We start from the raw sequence: 17,582 nt of genomic DNA, 5'->3' as shown, positions 1-17,582 counted from the left end.
CATGCTAACACGGAAGAGCGAACGTCAAAACTAGAGCAATTAACAGTCTCCTTGCTCCAACAAACCACCAAACTAGCAACAAAGTGTGAGGACTTGGAGTCGAGATCACGACGGAACAACATTAGGATACATGGGATTCCCGAGGGTGCCGAGAGAAAAGACACAATCGGCTTCATAACAAACTTTATTAAATCGAACATTCCGACAACCGAGCATATGGATGTGCGCATTGAGAGGGCACACCGCTCACTGGGGAACAAGTTTCAAGGTGAAGCACTGCCACGGGCAATTATCGTACGTTTCACCGACTACATAGTGAAAGAATCCGTAATGAAAGAAGCATGGAAGCAGAAGACAACGTACGAAGGCAAGACCGTTTACTTCAACCAAGATTACACCACAGAAATCCAAAAAAAGAGGAAACAAGTAAGGGACGTTATCAAAAAGTTAAAGGAAAAGAACGTAAAGGCACAATCACCATATCCCGCCCAGCTGAAGATGTTTTTGGACTCAGGAATAAGAACATTCTCTACACTGATGGAGGCAGCAACATTGCTAAAAGAAATGGGGATCGAAGTGGAAGAGGACAACACGGAGACACTGCAAAAGATGTTGTCAAAGAACATTTGGACCACAGTGACCGGAATCGAGAGGAAGACAAGGGAACACCCCCATCATAGAAGGTGACTTACAAGCTCCTATGGAGCAAAACGAAGCCATATTCGGATTTGGGGAGAAAGAGTAAGGACCATATATGCCCTTTCTATTATAAATTCAATAAGTTAGAAGTAAGTAAAATACCAAGTAAAATTGTTATCTTTAAATTAAAACAATGTATGTATATATATTGGCATAGAGCTACTTTAAAATATTTAGTTAGTTATAACTATGGACGACGGTACAAAAGTTGTTCACGCACTGAGTGCATATTTCCAGGAGGGTAGCCACAACTCTCCAATTGGACTCTTGGAAGACATGGGTTTTTGTTTTTTGGGTGTGTTTTTTTTTCTTTTTGGTGGGAAATTATGTGTGCTTGTCAATATGTTTGTTAGTAATTTGGTTTGTTTTGTCAATGGAGGTGTTAGTAATTAATGTAGTGTTTCTGTATGCTTCAAAAATCAGTGAGACTCAATACAAAGCATGAGCAATCTAAATATTGTTTCATATAATGTACATGGGCTAAACCACCCCATCAAGAGAAAAAAGATATTGAATCAACTCAAGACATTGCAGAGCTCAATAGCCTTATTACAAGAGACACATTTGACCGAGATTGAACATAAGAAGCTAAAAAGAGAATGGGTGAACCAGGTGTTCTACGCATCCTATGGTAAAAGGAGGGGAGTAGCAATTTTACTTGGAAAAGGGGTGGCGTTTAAAGTCGAAAAAGAAGTGAAGGACAATCTGGGGCGATATATAATGATTATAGGGTCAATGGCCGGTTGGGAAATATCAATAATGAATGTTTATGCACCAGTTGAGGAAAAGGGGACTTTTTTTCAAGTATTAGCTAAAGTAATAACCAACTGTGCGAAGGGAATGTTACTTATAGGAGGTGACTTTAACACTGTACAGAATTGCAAAGTGGACAAGTATCCTTCAGTACACGGAACAAATACAAAGACGTCGAGGATGTTAAATAACATAACTAAAGAATTGGGATTGATAGATCCATGGAGAGAGAAGAATCCCCAAACTAAAGACTATACTTTCTATTCAAACCCGCATGGCAGCTACTCGAGAATTGATTACTTTTACATTTCAAGACAACATATGCATACAGTAGTAGAGTGTGGTATACAGAATATTACTATAAGTGACCATTCTCCAATTACTTTGAAATTAAGTTTAGACAATGAACCCCATTTTAGGTATTGGAGGATGAATGTATCTCTCCTCTCAGATAAAAACGTAGTACAGGAAATAAAACGGTGTATAAAAGAATATTTCCAAATCAATGACAACAATGAGGTTTCTCCAACAATATTATGGGAAGGAGGGAAAGCTGTAATAAGGGGGAAATTAATAGAAATATCGTCCCGGCTGAAACGAATACGCTTAAAGAATCAGAAGGAATTGGAGGATAAGATTAAGGAACTAGAAGAAGAACATAAAAAAACACCAAATGAATCCAAATTACAGGTATTAAAAACAACCAGAAGCAAATTAGATGAACTTTTGACAAATAAAGCAGAAGGGGCTCTGCGCTTTGTGAACCAGAGATACTATGAAATGGGCAATAGAGCCAGTCGACTGCTAGCCTTCCAACTTAAAAAGGCCCAAACAGATAGAATTATATCACAAATAAAACATCCTATCTCTAAACAATGTTTAGTAAAACCCAAAGGTATAGCAGAAGCATTTGCAGATTATTATAAAGAATTATACAAGGACTCAGAAAATGACTTAGATAACTACACGGCACAAAACTTTTTAGGAAAACTACATTTACCAACACTAACAGGGGGGGATACATTAGAAATTATTCGCCCCATTACAAAACAGGAAATACAAGATACAATAAATAACTTAAAAATAAATAAAGCACCAGGAACGGATGGATTCCCGGGGGTGTTCTACAAAAGCTTTAAGGAAGAATTAACACCAGTACTGCAGAAAGTATTTAACTATGCTCTAACAAAAGGAGATCCCCCCAAATCATGGTCGGAAGCCATCATAACAGTCCTGCACAAAGAAGGAAAAGACCCAATATTGTGTGAAAGCTATAGACCAGTTAGTTTACTTTGTAATGATCTAAAAATTCTTACAAGCATACTGGCAAAAAGAATGCAGAAATTTATAGTGAAATTAATTAGAAATGATCAAACAGGGTTTATTCCGGGAAGGCAGGGTGCAAACAATATTAGGAGGATACTAAACATAATTACGAGCACAAAATCTAAGACCCAACCCTCGATGTTACTGAGCTTGGATGCACAAAAAGCTTTCGATAGGGTGAAATGGAGCTTCTTACATCAATCACTTATATCTTTTGGCTTCCCTCCAATATTTGTTGAATGGGTGAAAATTATCTATAAAAATCCGAAATCTCGTCTTAGAGTAAATGGTCACTGTTCAGATTTCTTTGAAATCAAAAGAGGAGTCCGACAAGGGGATTGCTTAAGCCCACTCTTGTTTGCAATAAGCATAGAACCACTCGCAGAATCAATTAGACAAAATGAGCAAATAAGGGGGATATTGGATGAAGGAGGAAAAGAACATAAAATATCATTGTTTGCAGACGACCTGTTGGTAATGCTGAAGGAACCTTCGTTATCAATACCACCACTGTTGGAGAGCCTTAAAATATATGGAGAAGTAGCTGGGTATTCAAATAATGAGAGCAAATCAATAGCAATGATGATATCAGGAAAATGTCCAACAGATGTGATTGAAAGGTTTGATTTTAAATGGACAAATAAAGGGTTTAAATATTTGGGGGTGACCATTACACCACATTCCACACAGCTGTTTGATGCAAATTATGGAATGTTGATAAAAGAAATAAGGAAAGATTTGGAAAAATGGGAAATTTTGCCCTTAAGTCTTATCGGCAGGATAGAAACAATCAGAATGAACATATTACCAAGACTATTATTTCTGTTTCAATCCCTTCCAATTCTGATCCCGGCATCCACATTTAAAATGTTAAATAAGTTAATAGCAAAATTCCTTTGGCAAAACAAGAAACCTAGAATAAAATACAAAACCCTGTTAGCTCCTAAAGAAAAGGGGGGCCTAGACCTACCCAATATTAAATATTACTATTGGGCAGCTCAAATTAAAGCACTCATCTTGTGGATTACTACAGACAAAGATGCGATATGGGTGGACATGGAGCAACGATCTTGTCCAAATATGCTGGTGGAATCGTTACCATACATATCTGTCACGAGGTGGAAGAAATTAAAAATCCAGAATGAATGGATTAAGGGAACTATTAAAACTTGGTCAACAATACAAAAAAAATTAAAAATATCAAGATCTGTGAATAGGGCTACCAAAATAGCGAAAAATCCAGATTTTAAACCTGGGGGTATGGAGGTAGGGTTTCAAAAATGGGCCCAAAAAGGACTGATGTTGATTACCCAAGTATTGGAAGCACAGGCAATGAAATCATTCGAACAACTCCAACAAGAGTTTGACCTACCCAGAAATGATTTTTACAAATATTTGCAACTAAGGCATTACCTCCAGAAACACGAGGAATGGGGGAAAATATGTAAGGAGCCAACTAAAGTAGAGGAATTATTAATATCGTATACAAAAGGACAATCAATAAAGGGGGTTATATCAAAACTATATAAAGCCCTGAGAATGGATCTCAGTAATGAGGACATGGCAGTTAAGGAAAAATGGGAACAAGAAACTAATGTAGCGATAAAAGACAACGAATGGGAAAAAACATTGAAAGAGGGACACAAAATAACCAACAGCCCGACATGGAGGGAGTTTGAATGGAAAGTAAAAATGCGATTCTTCTATACACCCTCTATCACTTCAAAATATAAAAATACCTCAAATCTATGCTGGCGTAACTGTGGGGGGGTCGGGGACTTTACGCATATTTTCTGGAATTGCCCTGTAATATGAAATTTTTGGAGAAGTATCCAGAGAGAAATAAAATTAATCACTGGCTGGGAGTTGCGGTTGGACCCAAAGGCTTACGTAATAGGAATTTTGCCAGAAGAATTACTATCTGGTCAACAGAAATATATACTAAGGGTAATGCTTCTGGTAGCAAAGAAAATGATCACAGTGTCCTGGCTGAAACCACAACCTCCTGACATAAAACAATGGAGAGACAAATTAAAGCAAATGTACATTATGGAAAAAATCACTGCAAGACTTCAACTGAAACTTGACCAATTTGAAAAAAGATGGAAGCCTATCACACAAATTTTACTTGATGTCTAAACACCTCCCCCTATTTATTATGTGCGTTGTTTTTTTTTTTTTTTTTTTTTTTTTTTTTTTTGGGTGTATATTTTGATTTATTATTTTATATATATGTATATATATATATATATATATATTTCTTTTTGTATGGATGTATTGTATGAACATTTATTCTTCCTTTCTATTAATAGTATTTTTTTCTTTGTTGTTTCTTCTGTTATTTATGAGTGTGTCAAGTGTATATATTTTGTGTTGATGTATGATGGAGGAATCAAACCTCTGTCAAAATTGGTGTGAGAAATAAAAAGTTAAAAAAAAAAAAAAAAAAAAGAAAGAGAGAGGAAGGGCAGCGCCCACGATCCAGTGTTCGCTGTGACCCGAATACGGAAATGGATCTTCCGTAGCGTGCGATGGCGGTTTTAGGGAAGGAAAACTGGTCGGTAGCAGGGGCTGGGAGAGCAAAGCGTGGTCAGGGTCGGAAACGAGTCGTGAGCCAGGACGGGAGAGTAGACGTAGTCGGGATAAAAATGGGTCGTAAGCCGGGACGGGAGAGCAGACGTAGTCGGGGACAAAATGGGTCGTAAGCCGGAGACAAACGGGAGCAAAAACGGTACAGGCGGGAGTCAGGGTCAAAAAAGGCTTGCCTTGTATACACAGAGGTTCGCAGACGGACTGACAAAAGGTGATTGACAGGACTGGGTTTGAATAGGGACAGGGAGCCTATCAGAGCCCGCAGTGGTTTGCTCCAAAAGAGCGGGCACAGGTGATTCACATCAGTAATCATGATAATTTCTTGCTTCATTTGGTTTGTTTTTAGGTATAAGCTGTCTTTCATTCTATTCAAAACATATTTTATTTTGTAAAACAATAACAATAACACACAAAATGAGTCTTCTTTTTAAGTCTGTCCGATAAAACATAATCTTGCTCACTTCGGGAATTTTTAAAGGGAAATTATGTATTATTTAGTGCCTTCGAGAGGTAAAAAAAACGTATTAATAAAAAAAAATTATTGTTTTAAAAATACATGAACTATCACATATATATGCAAAAGTTTGGGCACCCCTGATCATTTTTAATATTTTCCTTTATAAATCATTGGTTGTTCGAATAAGCAATGTATATCAAATAGCAGACAAATACAGTGATATCTGAGAAGTGAAATTAAGTTTATTGGATTTATAATGTGAATAAATATGTAGGTGATGACTGTAAAAAAACAAACTAAAACTATATAAAAGGGAATGCAATCACATAGATATACATCTTGATAAGAACACAAAACAGACATGTTCTGCACATTTCATAGCTAGGGCAGACAAGCAGGGGACTTGATGATGCAGGCATCAGGCTCAATCTCCCATGCCCTGTATTTTTAATGCACAGATCGCGACATTTAGCAATGGGTGGTTATGCTACCCAGGGACCAATCCCCTCTAGCAACAGGTCCAAAAATACTTGCATAATGGACAACACACACCCACAAAACAGTCAGTTATCACCACGAACACCCATGAAAATTATTGTTATTAAAATAGATATTCTTATTATATATTATGGCAGCACGGCGGCGCAGTGGTTAGCGCTTGTGCGGCACAGTTCATGTCATGGGAACCTGTCATGGGTTCAAATCCAGCTCCAGACTTCCTGTGCGGAGTTTGTATGTTCTCCCCGTGCTTGCGTGGGTTTCCTCCGGGCACTCCGGTTTCCTCCCACATTCCAAAAAGCATGCATTTCAGGTGAATTGGCCGGTCCAAAATTGTCCCTAGGTGTGAATGAGCGAATGAGTTGTCTGTCCCTGTGTGCCCTGCGATTGGCTGGCAACCAGTTCAGGGTGTCCCTTGCCCACTGCCCGGAGATGGCTGGGATGGGCTCCAGCCCCCCCGCGACCCTAATGAGGATAAGCGGTACGGCTAATGAGATGAGATGAGATGAGATTATATATTATGCTGAAAATGTATGGAAAAAGCAATGCTAATAATGATGACGGTGAAAATAGTGATGGTGATGATAATGATAATGATGATGAAGTGACTGTGCATCCACAGAACCAATGTAAATATGTATATCCATAGCAGTAAAACCCAATTATAAAGGAAGTCTGGGAGTATATACTTGTTTCTATTACTTTTAAAACATATATGTTAATACTGTTATTGTTTTGTTTTTTGACTTCTTGTTTTGTTTTGTTTTTATCATGTTCGAGATACATTTTCATTCATTCATTCATTCATGAAATGAGATGATCTGCATTTATATAGCGCTTTTCAAGTCAATGACTTCCCAAAGCGCTTTACAGTGTTCTTCACATTTCCCAATAGCAGCCTTGTATTGCAGCCATGTAAGACGTTAACCTGCTTATTGGGGGTATTAGGGGTTCAGTGTCTTACCCAAGGACACTTCGACGTGTAACACGGACGAGCCGAGATTCGAACTGGGATCCCTTGATCCCAAGACGAGCGCTCTACCTCCTGAGCTACTGCTGACCCCAACTTGAAGTTGAACAAACAGTAAACAAAGACTTAGAAAAGTTACATACGTGGCCCAGTGCTTGGCAAATATTTTCTGTCATGTTATGTCAAGTGAAGTTATGTTTATTTGTATAGCCCTTGATCACAAGGAGTCTCAAAGAGCTGCACAGATGGGGGAAGAGTATTCCACAGCACCGGGGCCCGAATGGAGAAGGCTCTCAAACCTGCGGATCTCTTCTTGGCTCTTGGGATCACTAGTAGACCAGCGTTTTCAGAGCGAAGGCTCCGGACCGGAACATACGGGGAAATTAAATCTGAAAGAAATGAGAGAGCAAGTCCATGCATGATTTTGTATAATACCAACAGAACCTTCAAATCACATCTTAAGCTAACAGGGAGCCAATGCAGGTTAGCTCAAATCGGGGTCATGTGATCAAACATTTCTTGTCTTAGTTAAAAGCCTCGCTGCAGCATTTTGTACCAGCTGAAGGCTCTTGATTTTGGACTTCAGGAGACCGGAGAGTAGTCCATTACAGTCACAGAGACAGGAGGTAACAAACGCGTTAATTATAATCTCTGCATCTGACTGAGACAGCATAGGACGAATTTTAGCAATGTTGCGAAGATGGAAGAAAGTGTTCTAGTAAGATTCTTCACGTGTGTTTGAAGGGACAGATCGGGGTCAAATATGACACCTACATTTTTGACTGAGTCACTCTCTTTTTGAGAACAAGTCACGGCATTTAGATGGACCGATAACTAACATTTCGGTCTTTTCAGAGTTAAAGCGCAAGAAGTTGAGTGACATCCATTCTTTTATCTCAGTGAGGCAGGCCTCCCAATTTCCACAGTTTCCTCCATCGTTAGATATAGTTGAGTGTCATCTGCGTAGCAATGGAAACTGATATTATGCTTGCAAATAATATCACCTAATGGAAGCACGTAAATGCTGAAAAGAAGGGGGGCCGAGTACTGAACCCTGTGGAACACCACAGGTAACACTAAAGGGCTCGAATGTCATTTCACCATATTTAACACAGTGCGTCCTATCTGAGAGGTAGGATCTGAACCATAAGAGGACGATTCCCGGGAGACCAATCCATTTTTCTAACAGTTCTTGTAAGATATTATGGTCCACGGTGTCAGAGGCAGCACTAAGGTCCAGCAGCAGCAAGAGTGATGAAGCGCCGGAGTCCATTGCCAGTAGAAGACCATTGGTTATCATGAAGAGGTAAGTCTCTCATGCCCCCACAAGTGAGAAAGCCAATGCTCCCTAGTGGAGTGGAGGTGCAATTACACTTTATTCCAGGAAAGAAAAATATAAAACGGTCAAACGCACCCCTTGACAGAGCCTCACTACTTGAGAACCACTGACGTAGCTTAACATCGTCACATTGCCAGGGTTGGGTAGGGTTACTTTAACTTGATTACTTTCAATTACTTTTGGATTACTCCAATACCAAATATGCTAATAAAACACAAAAGAAACTAAATATGAATAAAATGACTCAATTTTGTGCAGGCTGGGGGTGGAACGGCAAAAATGATGTTGGCAAGCTGTTTGGATTTATTTTCATTTTGTTTCTGTGGCATTTTATGTTCGTTTCGCCGGAGATCAAATGAAATGAAATGATCTGCATTTATATAGCGCTTTTCAAGTCAATGACTTCCCAAAGCGCTTTTACATTGTGCTTCACATTTCCCAATAGCGGCCGTGATCTGTGCAGCCATGTAAGGCGCTAACCTGCTTATTGGGGGTATTGGGGATTCAGTGTCTTACCCAAGGACACTTCGGCATGTAACACGGACAAGCCGGGATTCGAACTGGGATCCCTTAATCCTAAAACGATCGCTCTACCTCCTGAGCTACTGCCGCCCCAAAGAGATCAAAGCCATGAGAGAATGCTTACCACGTGTTGTGAGTCATCATTTTATTCATATTTAGTTTCTTTTGTCTTTTATTAGCATATTTGGTATTGGAGTCATCCAAAAGTCATTGAAAGTAATCAAGTTAAAGTAATTTTACCAACCCTGCATATTGCCAGCCCCTATTTGAAATACTCTATCCAGATTGTTATTGATTCATACTTTTAATCTCAAATGGAAAACATTTAACATATTTTTTTTATTATAACACTTCATTCATGAAAGATGTCCTCTTCCTGGTTTCTTCTCTGCTCGTCGCTGACGTCACGCACCTATGACGTCACGCGCAGCGCAAAATGGCAACCACTGCTAACTTATGTCGATTCATTCCTTTATTTCTCAGCCCTTGAGGAAAACCGCACATCGGTACCTAAACCTTCGAATCCGTTCTTACGGCCTCGTTCTCGTGGTTTTCGAGGTAGGCACCCACTCTCCCATTTCTCGCTTTTGTGAGCCACGCTTAATAACGGATGCTCACATGAGTAGCTAGCTAGCGTTCTAGCGCATACAATTATAAACAACATTTTGGCATTTCTCATGAGCCACAAACGGTTCAAGGTGCGATAAAAATATTTTGTTTTATTATCAAGCCTGCGGGCTGTTGCACTTTTAAGTGTGCACTCTTCAGATGTGTATATCCATCCAGCCAGCCATTATCTGCGCCCCTTATCCTCATTAGGGTCGCGGGGGTGCTGGAGCTATCCTCGGGCAGTGGGCAGGGGACACAGAGACAGACAACTCACTCGCTCATTCACATCTAGAAACAATTTGGAACGTCCAATTAACCTGACACGCATGTTTTTGGAGTGTGGGAGGAAGAAAGACACTGGGAGAACATGCAAACTCCACATGGGGAGGCTGCAGTAGATATAACCTGAACCTCTGCACCGTGGGGCTGCACGTTAACCACCCAAGTTTCATAAAAACAGTTCATCAAGTCCCGGATACTCTTACAAAAGATTCAACTATTTATTACTTTTCCTAGTATTGATGATTTTGACAGAAATAAAAGTGTTTTTTAAAGGGACAGTGTGTTTGATTCAGAAGTGGGTAGAGTCGCCACAAGTTTTACTCAAGTAAAAGTACTGTTTCTTCAGAATGATATCACTCAAGTAGAAGTAAAAGTAGTCATCCAAATACTTACTTGAGTAAAAGTAAAAAAGTATTTTTAAAACAAGAAGCTTGAATCAAAGACGCTGGATGGTTGAGGATAATAATATTACTAGCTTTCAGGACGCCCAAGTTCACTGTACACAGAATAAAAAACAAGAATAAAACAAGCAAGTAATAAATACCAAATAAAACCAAAGTAAAGTTAAATTAGAATTCAGAAAACTGACCTCTACGTGTTTTCTCAAGTTCGATAGAAAATGGTCTGCATTTATATAGCGCGTTTCAAGTCGATGAAGACCTCCCGAAGCGCTTTACAATGTGCTTCACACTTACCCATTCACACATACACTCACACACCAATAGGGTTAAACACACTTTATATTGTTCAACTGTTTACTTCTGTTGTGTGATAATACTTGAAGTACAGTAGCATATGTCTACTTGAGCAGTTGTCTGAATATAGAGTAAAATTCAATTGATATTTTTTACAATTGACTTTTGTTGTGAACAAAATACTTGAAATACAGTAGACTAACCCTACTTAACCAGCTCGTCTCAGGCTGTGAGTTAGATTTAATTTATTAAAGTCACTTTATTTAGATTCAGATATACTTTATTGTCATTCTTGTACACGTGTATACAGAACGAAATGTCGATACATCTGACCCGCACAGTTTCCATGAATGTACAGATATAAATAAAATGTTGTATTGAGATGGAGTATTGAAATACTAATAATATACTAAATAATTATAGCTATGAGTATTATACAGTAGTGCAAAGAGTGCAAGAGGAGCAGCTAAGCAGATGTGCAAAATGGGCAGTCAGGTAAACAAGTCAAGATGCAATAACAATAACACTGGAGTACGATAGTGCAGAGGAGAACAGATGTGCAAAGGAGTGGCTAGGTATAAGAGAACTGCTGATTTTTATTTTATTGTTTACTGTTTATTTTCGTTGCCCTTCAAGTGTAGGATAAATCTGTTGCTGGCGAGGTGCAATAAATATTACAAGGTTCCATAATACAACTCTCTGTTCTTCTCTATTCTACTGACTTAAATACTGCTCAGAAAATACCAAATTCTTTGACATACAACCTGTTTTTACAGTAACAGAAATAGTTACTTTCCCTGGTAACTAATTACTTGTACTATCAAGTAATTCATTTACTAACTCAGTTACTTTTGGAAGTAGTGAGTAACTATAACTATTTTTTTAAAAGTAACATGCCCAACACTGCTTATGTTTTTTCCACCTCACCGATTTGCTGTATCTTACCTTTATCAAAGCTGTTTGGGGTGGAACACATAAAGTAGGAGGAACCGGGATGGGGGGAGTGCTGCAGATTGACTTCATGCTCGTCCCCACTGGTTTTATTTTGTCTATATTTGTTAGTGTAGCATAAAAATGGTAAAAGTAAAAAGAGGCCAGTTTCAGGTAGGTTACAAACACCAGCCCAATGAATATATATACCACAGCCATATCCCCCTAGTGGGAGGTGGCTAGAGTCATTTCTGACTCTTTTTGGGAGATTGATTCAGAGGAGGGGATTCCCAGCCCCCTCGCTCAACCCAACTGAGGTGTTGGGAGTCATTAGGTGACCAAACCCCCCAATTCCAACCCCAAATACTGAACGCCAAGCACGGAGGCAACGGGTACCAATGTTTAAGTCTTAGGTATGACTCGGCCGAGGTTTGAACCACAACCTCCCAGTCTCGGGGCGGGCGCCATACCACCAAGGCCACCGAGCTGGTTAGAACTCCCAACACCTCAGTTGGGTTGAGCCAGGGGGCTGGGAATCCCCTCCTCTGAATCAATCTCCCAAAAAGAGTCAGAAATGACTCTAGCCACCTCCCACTAGGGGGATATGGCTGTGGTATATATACAAATATATCCCACGATTATAACCCAATGAAAGATAGATAAAATACAGTAATCCCTCGGTTATCACGGTTAATGGGGACAGAGACCACCCGCAAAAACTGAAAATCCACGAAGTAGCTGCGCCCCTACATAAATGCGTATACAGGTATACAGTATACCCCCCCCCACCATTAAACCGAAGTGATCACTGGCATGATGGCAAGGAGTTATTGGGTGACTCATCCAGAACTCTTCAAACTGGAACTGAATGTACCAAAACATGACCCACAAGTGTAGCCATGTCTTACATAATCAATTTACACGGAATAGGACTGCAGCGAAACCACTACGAACCATTCAGTATGACTGTATCAACCACATGCAGCCATCACAGTTTATTTGGCTTGTAAACACTACCGGTTACATATTGAAAGAAAAAACAGTGAAAATGTGATATTTGATGAGTGTTTGTGAAGCGTTTTGGTCAAACTTGAGATGAAATGTGACAGAAGAGAATATACTTACATCGCGTCGCCGAGTTCCCTCCTTGATAAACTGAGTGCCACATGAGAAGGGGGTGAGGTGGGAGGAGTTGAAGGAGGGGGGGGTGAGCGAAGCGGCAATGACTAAGCATTGTGTCAGGGCCTCCCCCTCCCCTTCAACATAAGAGTGTCCACACCGTGTCCTCAGTTGACATAAGCTCGCGCTCAATGGCGTCAAGTCAATAAACTGTAGTTTGTTTGCGCATATCCGAGGAATGCACGTACTTGAAGGCACGTCATGAAAATCTGACGAAGGCTGCAATTATATCTTTTGGCCAGGAGATGACAGCAGAGAGTAACAATGTTTCAAATTAAACACAGCTCCTCTAAAGTGACATTTGGTTTTGTGCTTTTTTTTAGTCTCAAATTTATCGGCCCGATTATTATTGAGCATTTCTACTATTTATTCAGCAAAACAACCTTTTCTCCCTTCTTTGTGACTTGACGGCACATGTCTAGGATGCCGTCCCTCTCGGAGCAGCTGCAGGAGGCAAGGAGTCAGGCAGAGGTTTGTCTCTACTCCGGCAGCAAGGTGGTGGAGGTGCGTGCCGGCGTGATGGTTATGGCAAACGTTCCTTTACCGCCGTGCTCCAAATATCACCACATTGCCGCAGAAACCATGGTGATAGAAAACAGCTTTGGCAGCAACAGAAAAGAGGTAAAAGATTGATGTGAATTCTTGGAAATCTTGGAACCGGCTTTTTCGGCTCAGCTCACTAAAAGGAACCGGCTCTTTCGGATCCTAAGCGTCTCTTTGGGTTGTTTTTGCTTCTTTAATCCCAACATGACCAAATATTATGTCAAATTATGCACAAAATGACTAAAAGGAAGGGGGAAATAGAACAAAAAAGAAAAAAATACCAAAATGAAAAAGTAGTGAAAAGCTGAGAAAAAAAGAAGCAAAAGGAAGAGAAAAAAGAAAGAAAAATTTAGAAAAAAGCCAGAAAAAAAGAAAAGAAAGAAATGTAGGAAAAAAGTAAATAGAGAACAAAAAGAAAAAAATAACAGCTCTGTAAAAATAAACACGATGAGATTTTTTTTAAAGGAATTTGAAAAAAAGTAGAAAAAAAACACGGAAAAAAGAAGAAAAAGTTTGTGTTGCATTCAAATAATTTCCAATGATATCAAGTGAATCTTGTTGCCAACATTGTACTTCCACTCAAAAATGTGATTAAGTACAGTTTTGTATCTTACAACCGACTAAATAAGCCCCCAAAAATGTTAATATTATGTGACAAAATATATCAGGAAATAAAAAGAAATGGATATCTTGTGAAAGAATTGTAAGAACAAACGTACAACCTTTGCAACAGTACATGAGTCAATTCATTCAAAAGAGAAAAAAAATTTGCAATGCCGGAAACTCAGCAAAATGTAACGTGATGTCAACTTTTGGACATGTTTGATAATGAATTATCTTGGGATTATGGTTGCTCACTGTTGTTCCAAGCGTTGCTTACCGACTTTGTGTGAACGCTCAGACCCGTAAGGAAAATTACAGGGAACATTGGTCCCAACAGAGATCTATGGGTCCCCAAAATTTTGTGTTATCGGGGTTTAGATTGTAAATCAGCGACAAATATATAATATAAATCTTTATTTTCATTCAGTTTTAGTCATCACAGTTAATTGGTAATGCAAAGCAGTTATCACTTCAGATTTTTCAGTTCACAATATTGTACATTATACAAAATAATATTGCTGAAATATTAATCTATATATTCATGCAGTTTTAATCATCACAGTTAATTGGTAATACAAAGCAGTTATCACTTCCGATTTTTCAGTTCATGTATTCTTCGTGGTTTGCTGTCCCGCCAGAGTTGTAATGCCTTCTCAGGGTCCAATCCATTATCATCCACCTCATAGCGTAACCAGGAATATAATTGAGTCAATTTTGGCAGAAAAGTCCTTTTCTTGCTAGGAGTATTCTTTTGTTTATTTTCTTTCGTCGAATCGATCGCTTCAACACACGTGTTTTCCTGCCTCCGCGATCTTCTGAAGAATTTCTCCGCCGTTTTTTCGGGCCGGAACTAACCCTTTCTGCATTGTTTCGACTTATTACTGACACTGAAAAAATTGCCAAATTTGTGTTGATTTTACTTAGCCTTCACCTTCACTCGACCACGAGCACCACAACAATGACGTGATCGCGAAGCAACGAGATTGGCGTGCAGACGAAAACTCGAACCGCGAGACCAAAACAACAATGGCGTATCTGCCTGACGAAAAGTTTGGAATGCGGCACATTTTTGTTAAAGAAAAAAAAAGTATTCGGATAATAATGACAATTTTGTGTCCAAAAAGTTGATTTGACACTGCGTCCCCAGCAAAAATGATGCGTCTAGGACGCAGGGACGCGAGCAAACGAGAACACTGCATAACGTCTACATTTTTCAGAAGCATTGTCCCCGAGTTTTAAAACAAAAAAATATGCTTTTCTATTTTTATTTTAAACTATTCTAAAGTCTTTGACGCATCCCTTCTATTAGTATCAAGCGTTTGTAAATTATATCAGTATGATAAATCACCACTAGATGGCAGAATTTTATTTGATCGGATGTTTACTTGTATAGCCCTTAATCACAAAGAGTCTCAAAGGGCTGCACAGACCACAGATTATTGCAAAAGCAGCTGGAACTATACTTGAGGACTACAAAAAAATTACAGAAATCTTAAAATATTACTTTGAATATACTTCAAAAAGACTTTACTAAAATACTACAAAAATACCATTAAAGTAATACTATAATCCAAAAACATCATGATAGGAATTTTACCACAGAAATACAACAAAAATACTACTACAGAAGTATAAGACAGAAATAACTGCAAAAAAATGCAACGACAGAATAAGATAAAATTTACACTAAGGAAATAATATAGAAATACTACAACAATTAAACTTGAATACTACAAAAAAACTACAGTAATACTACAAAAGTACTACAGCAAAATGACGACAAAAATACAGTACTACAGATATACAACACGGCAGTGTCTAGGCAACGGCCAATATACCGAGTACACTCGGTGTGGTGATAAATCTCGTTGTCACAATATGTTAACCCATTTTGTAACAATGACAATAAAGTTATATTCTATTCTAAAAGCAAAGCTGTGACTACAGACTTTTCAGGTTTTAAAGCTTTATCCTTTCTAATAAAAGATGAAGTACCTTCGTAATCGTCAGCACAGAGAGGGATGACGTTTCGTGCATCTCCGCAATCGCCATGATGACTCAAATCATGTCATCACGTCACTAGAAAGATTGTAACTGAAAAGTTCTAGCAATGTTCATGCCTAGGTTCAGTGTTCCTGCAATAAAATTTTATTTTCCAAGCAAAGTGCCCTTCTGCCCCTGTGTTAATGGAAAGCTTTGTTAAATATTGCAAGTATCAAAATTATGTGTTAAGAAAAAAAGCACCAAAGTGAAAGTTCTGCTTGAAACGCATCCTTTCGCAAAGAGACGTTTTTCTCAGAAGTTGTCCCGGAAACGATTATTTTCAAGAATTTTCAACTGTCGTTTACTGCACAATGCTAAAAGCTAAAATCATTACTTTTGTTCGAATGAAATACCAAGATTCAAACTTCCTTTTTGATGTGTCCTTTGCCAATATAGCTCAAAAAAAAATTATCTATAAGGCCTTCAAAATTGAGTGAAAATGGCAACAATTGGCCAGCACTGGCACCTCTTATTTAAAATAAATATCTCGCAAGTCAAGTCACATTTATTTGTGACGCCCTTAATTACAAAATGTCTCAAAGGACTCAAGGTTTCTTCATTTTCCTCATGTTGAGGTTTTTTGAGTTTTTCCTTGCCCTCAGGTAGGTTTTAGATCAGGGGATGGTGTCTTAATAGTCTGTGGTTTGCAATAATCTGTGGTCTGTGCAGCTCTTTGAGACTATTTGTGATTATGGGCTATACAAATAAACACGACTTGACTAATATTTTTTACATGTAACTGAAACGACAGATTAGGATCAAATATAACACCTCAATTTTTGACCGAGTCACTATGGGTGATATATACATACATTTGTCGAGGTTCAGAGCAGTGTTAAAGAACAAATCACGACAATGAGCACCAACAATCAACATCTCAGTTTTTTCTGGCTTAAGCGCAAAAAATGATGTGACACCCATCTTTGTATCTCAGTAAGGCAGGCCTCCAAATTTCTACAACTTAACAGAGCGGTTGTCTCCAGTGGCAGATACAGTTGAGTGCCATCTGCATAGCAATTGAAACTAATATTATACCTGAGGATAATATCACTAAGTGGAAGCATATAAAAACCAAAAAGAAGGGGGGCCAAGTACAGAGCCCTGTGGAACGAGGGCACTGAATGAGTTAAGTATTGTTTCTTGTAAGAGTGGGCAATACAATGACAATCAATTGTAAGGGGCCAATAACGTAATGATTGTTAGATTGTCCGTATCTGGCCTGGATTGTTTTATTTTGTTTGTTTTTTTGCCAACCCTAATAAGGCTCAGGTTGGTTTCCACACCATCCCTTTATGGCTGAAACGCAAATTTAAAAAAAATCTGCAATCTTTGTAGATTTATGCTAGATTCAACAGTGGCGACATTTCTGAGTGAGTATATTTATTGGCAATAACGTGGTACAGGTACTGTTAAAGGGACAGTGTGTGTTATTTAGCACCTACTGGTAAAATAAATTGCATTCACTAAAATACATTTTGTATTTAAATTATAAGGACAAATACATAAATTATCATATAAACTTACGTTTTTTTTAGATAATTG

At 38.6% G+C, this 17,582-nt stretch overlaps 1 protein-coding gene across 1 annotated transcript in view; it reads left to right on the top strand.

The window, feature by feature from the left end:
- The first annotated feature begins 9,550 nt into the window (after positions 1–9,550).
- The window catches only part of rnf31 (ring finger protein 31), a 65,558-nt gene continuing 57,526 nt past the window's right edge, over positions 9,551–17,582 (top strand). The window contains exons 1-2 of the mRNA XM_088350082.1: positions 9,551–9,714; positions 13,274–13,472. Coding sequence (XP_088206208.1) covers positions 13,275–13,472 — 198 coding nt within the window. The 5' untranslated portion in view covers positions 9,551–9,714; position 13,274. The remainder of the gene's footprint in view (positions 9,715–13,273; positions 13,473–17,582) is intronic.

This window comes from Urocampus carinirostris, chromosome 1, assembly GCF_059441175.1.
Source record: "Urocampus carinirostris isolate Australia breed hairy pipefish chromosome 1, RoL_Ucar_1.0, whole genome shotgun sequence".
NCBI lineage: Eukaryota > Metazoa > Chordata > Actinopteri > Syngnathiformes > Syngnathidae > Urocampus > Urocampus carinirostris.
This window is presented reverse-complemented; position numbering and strand designations above follow the sequence as displayed.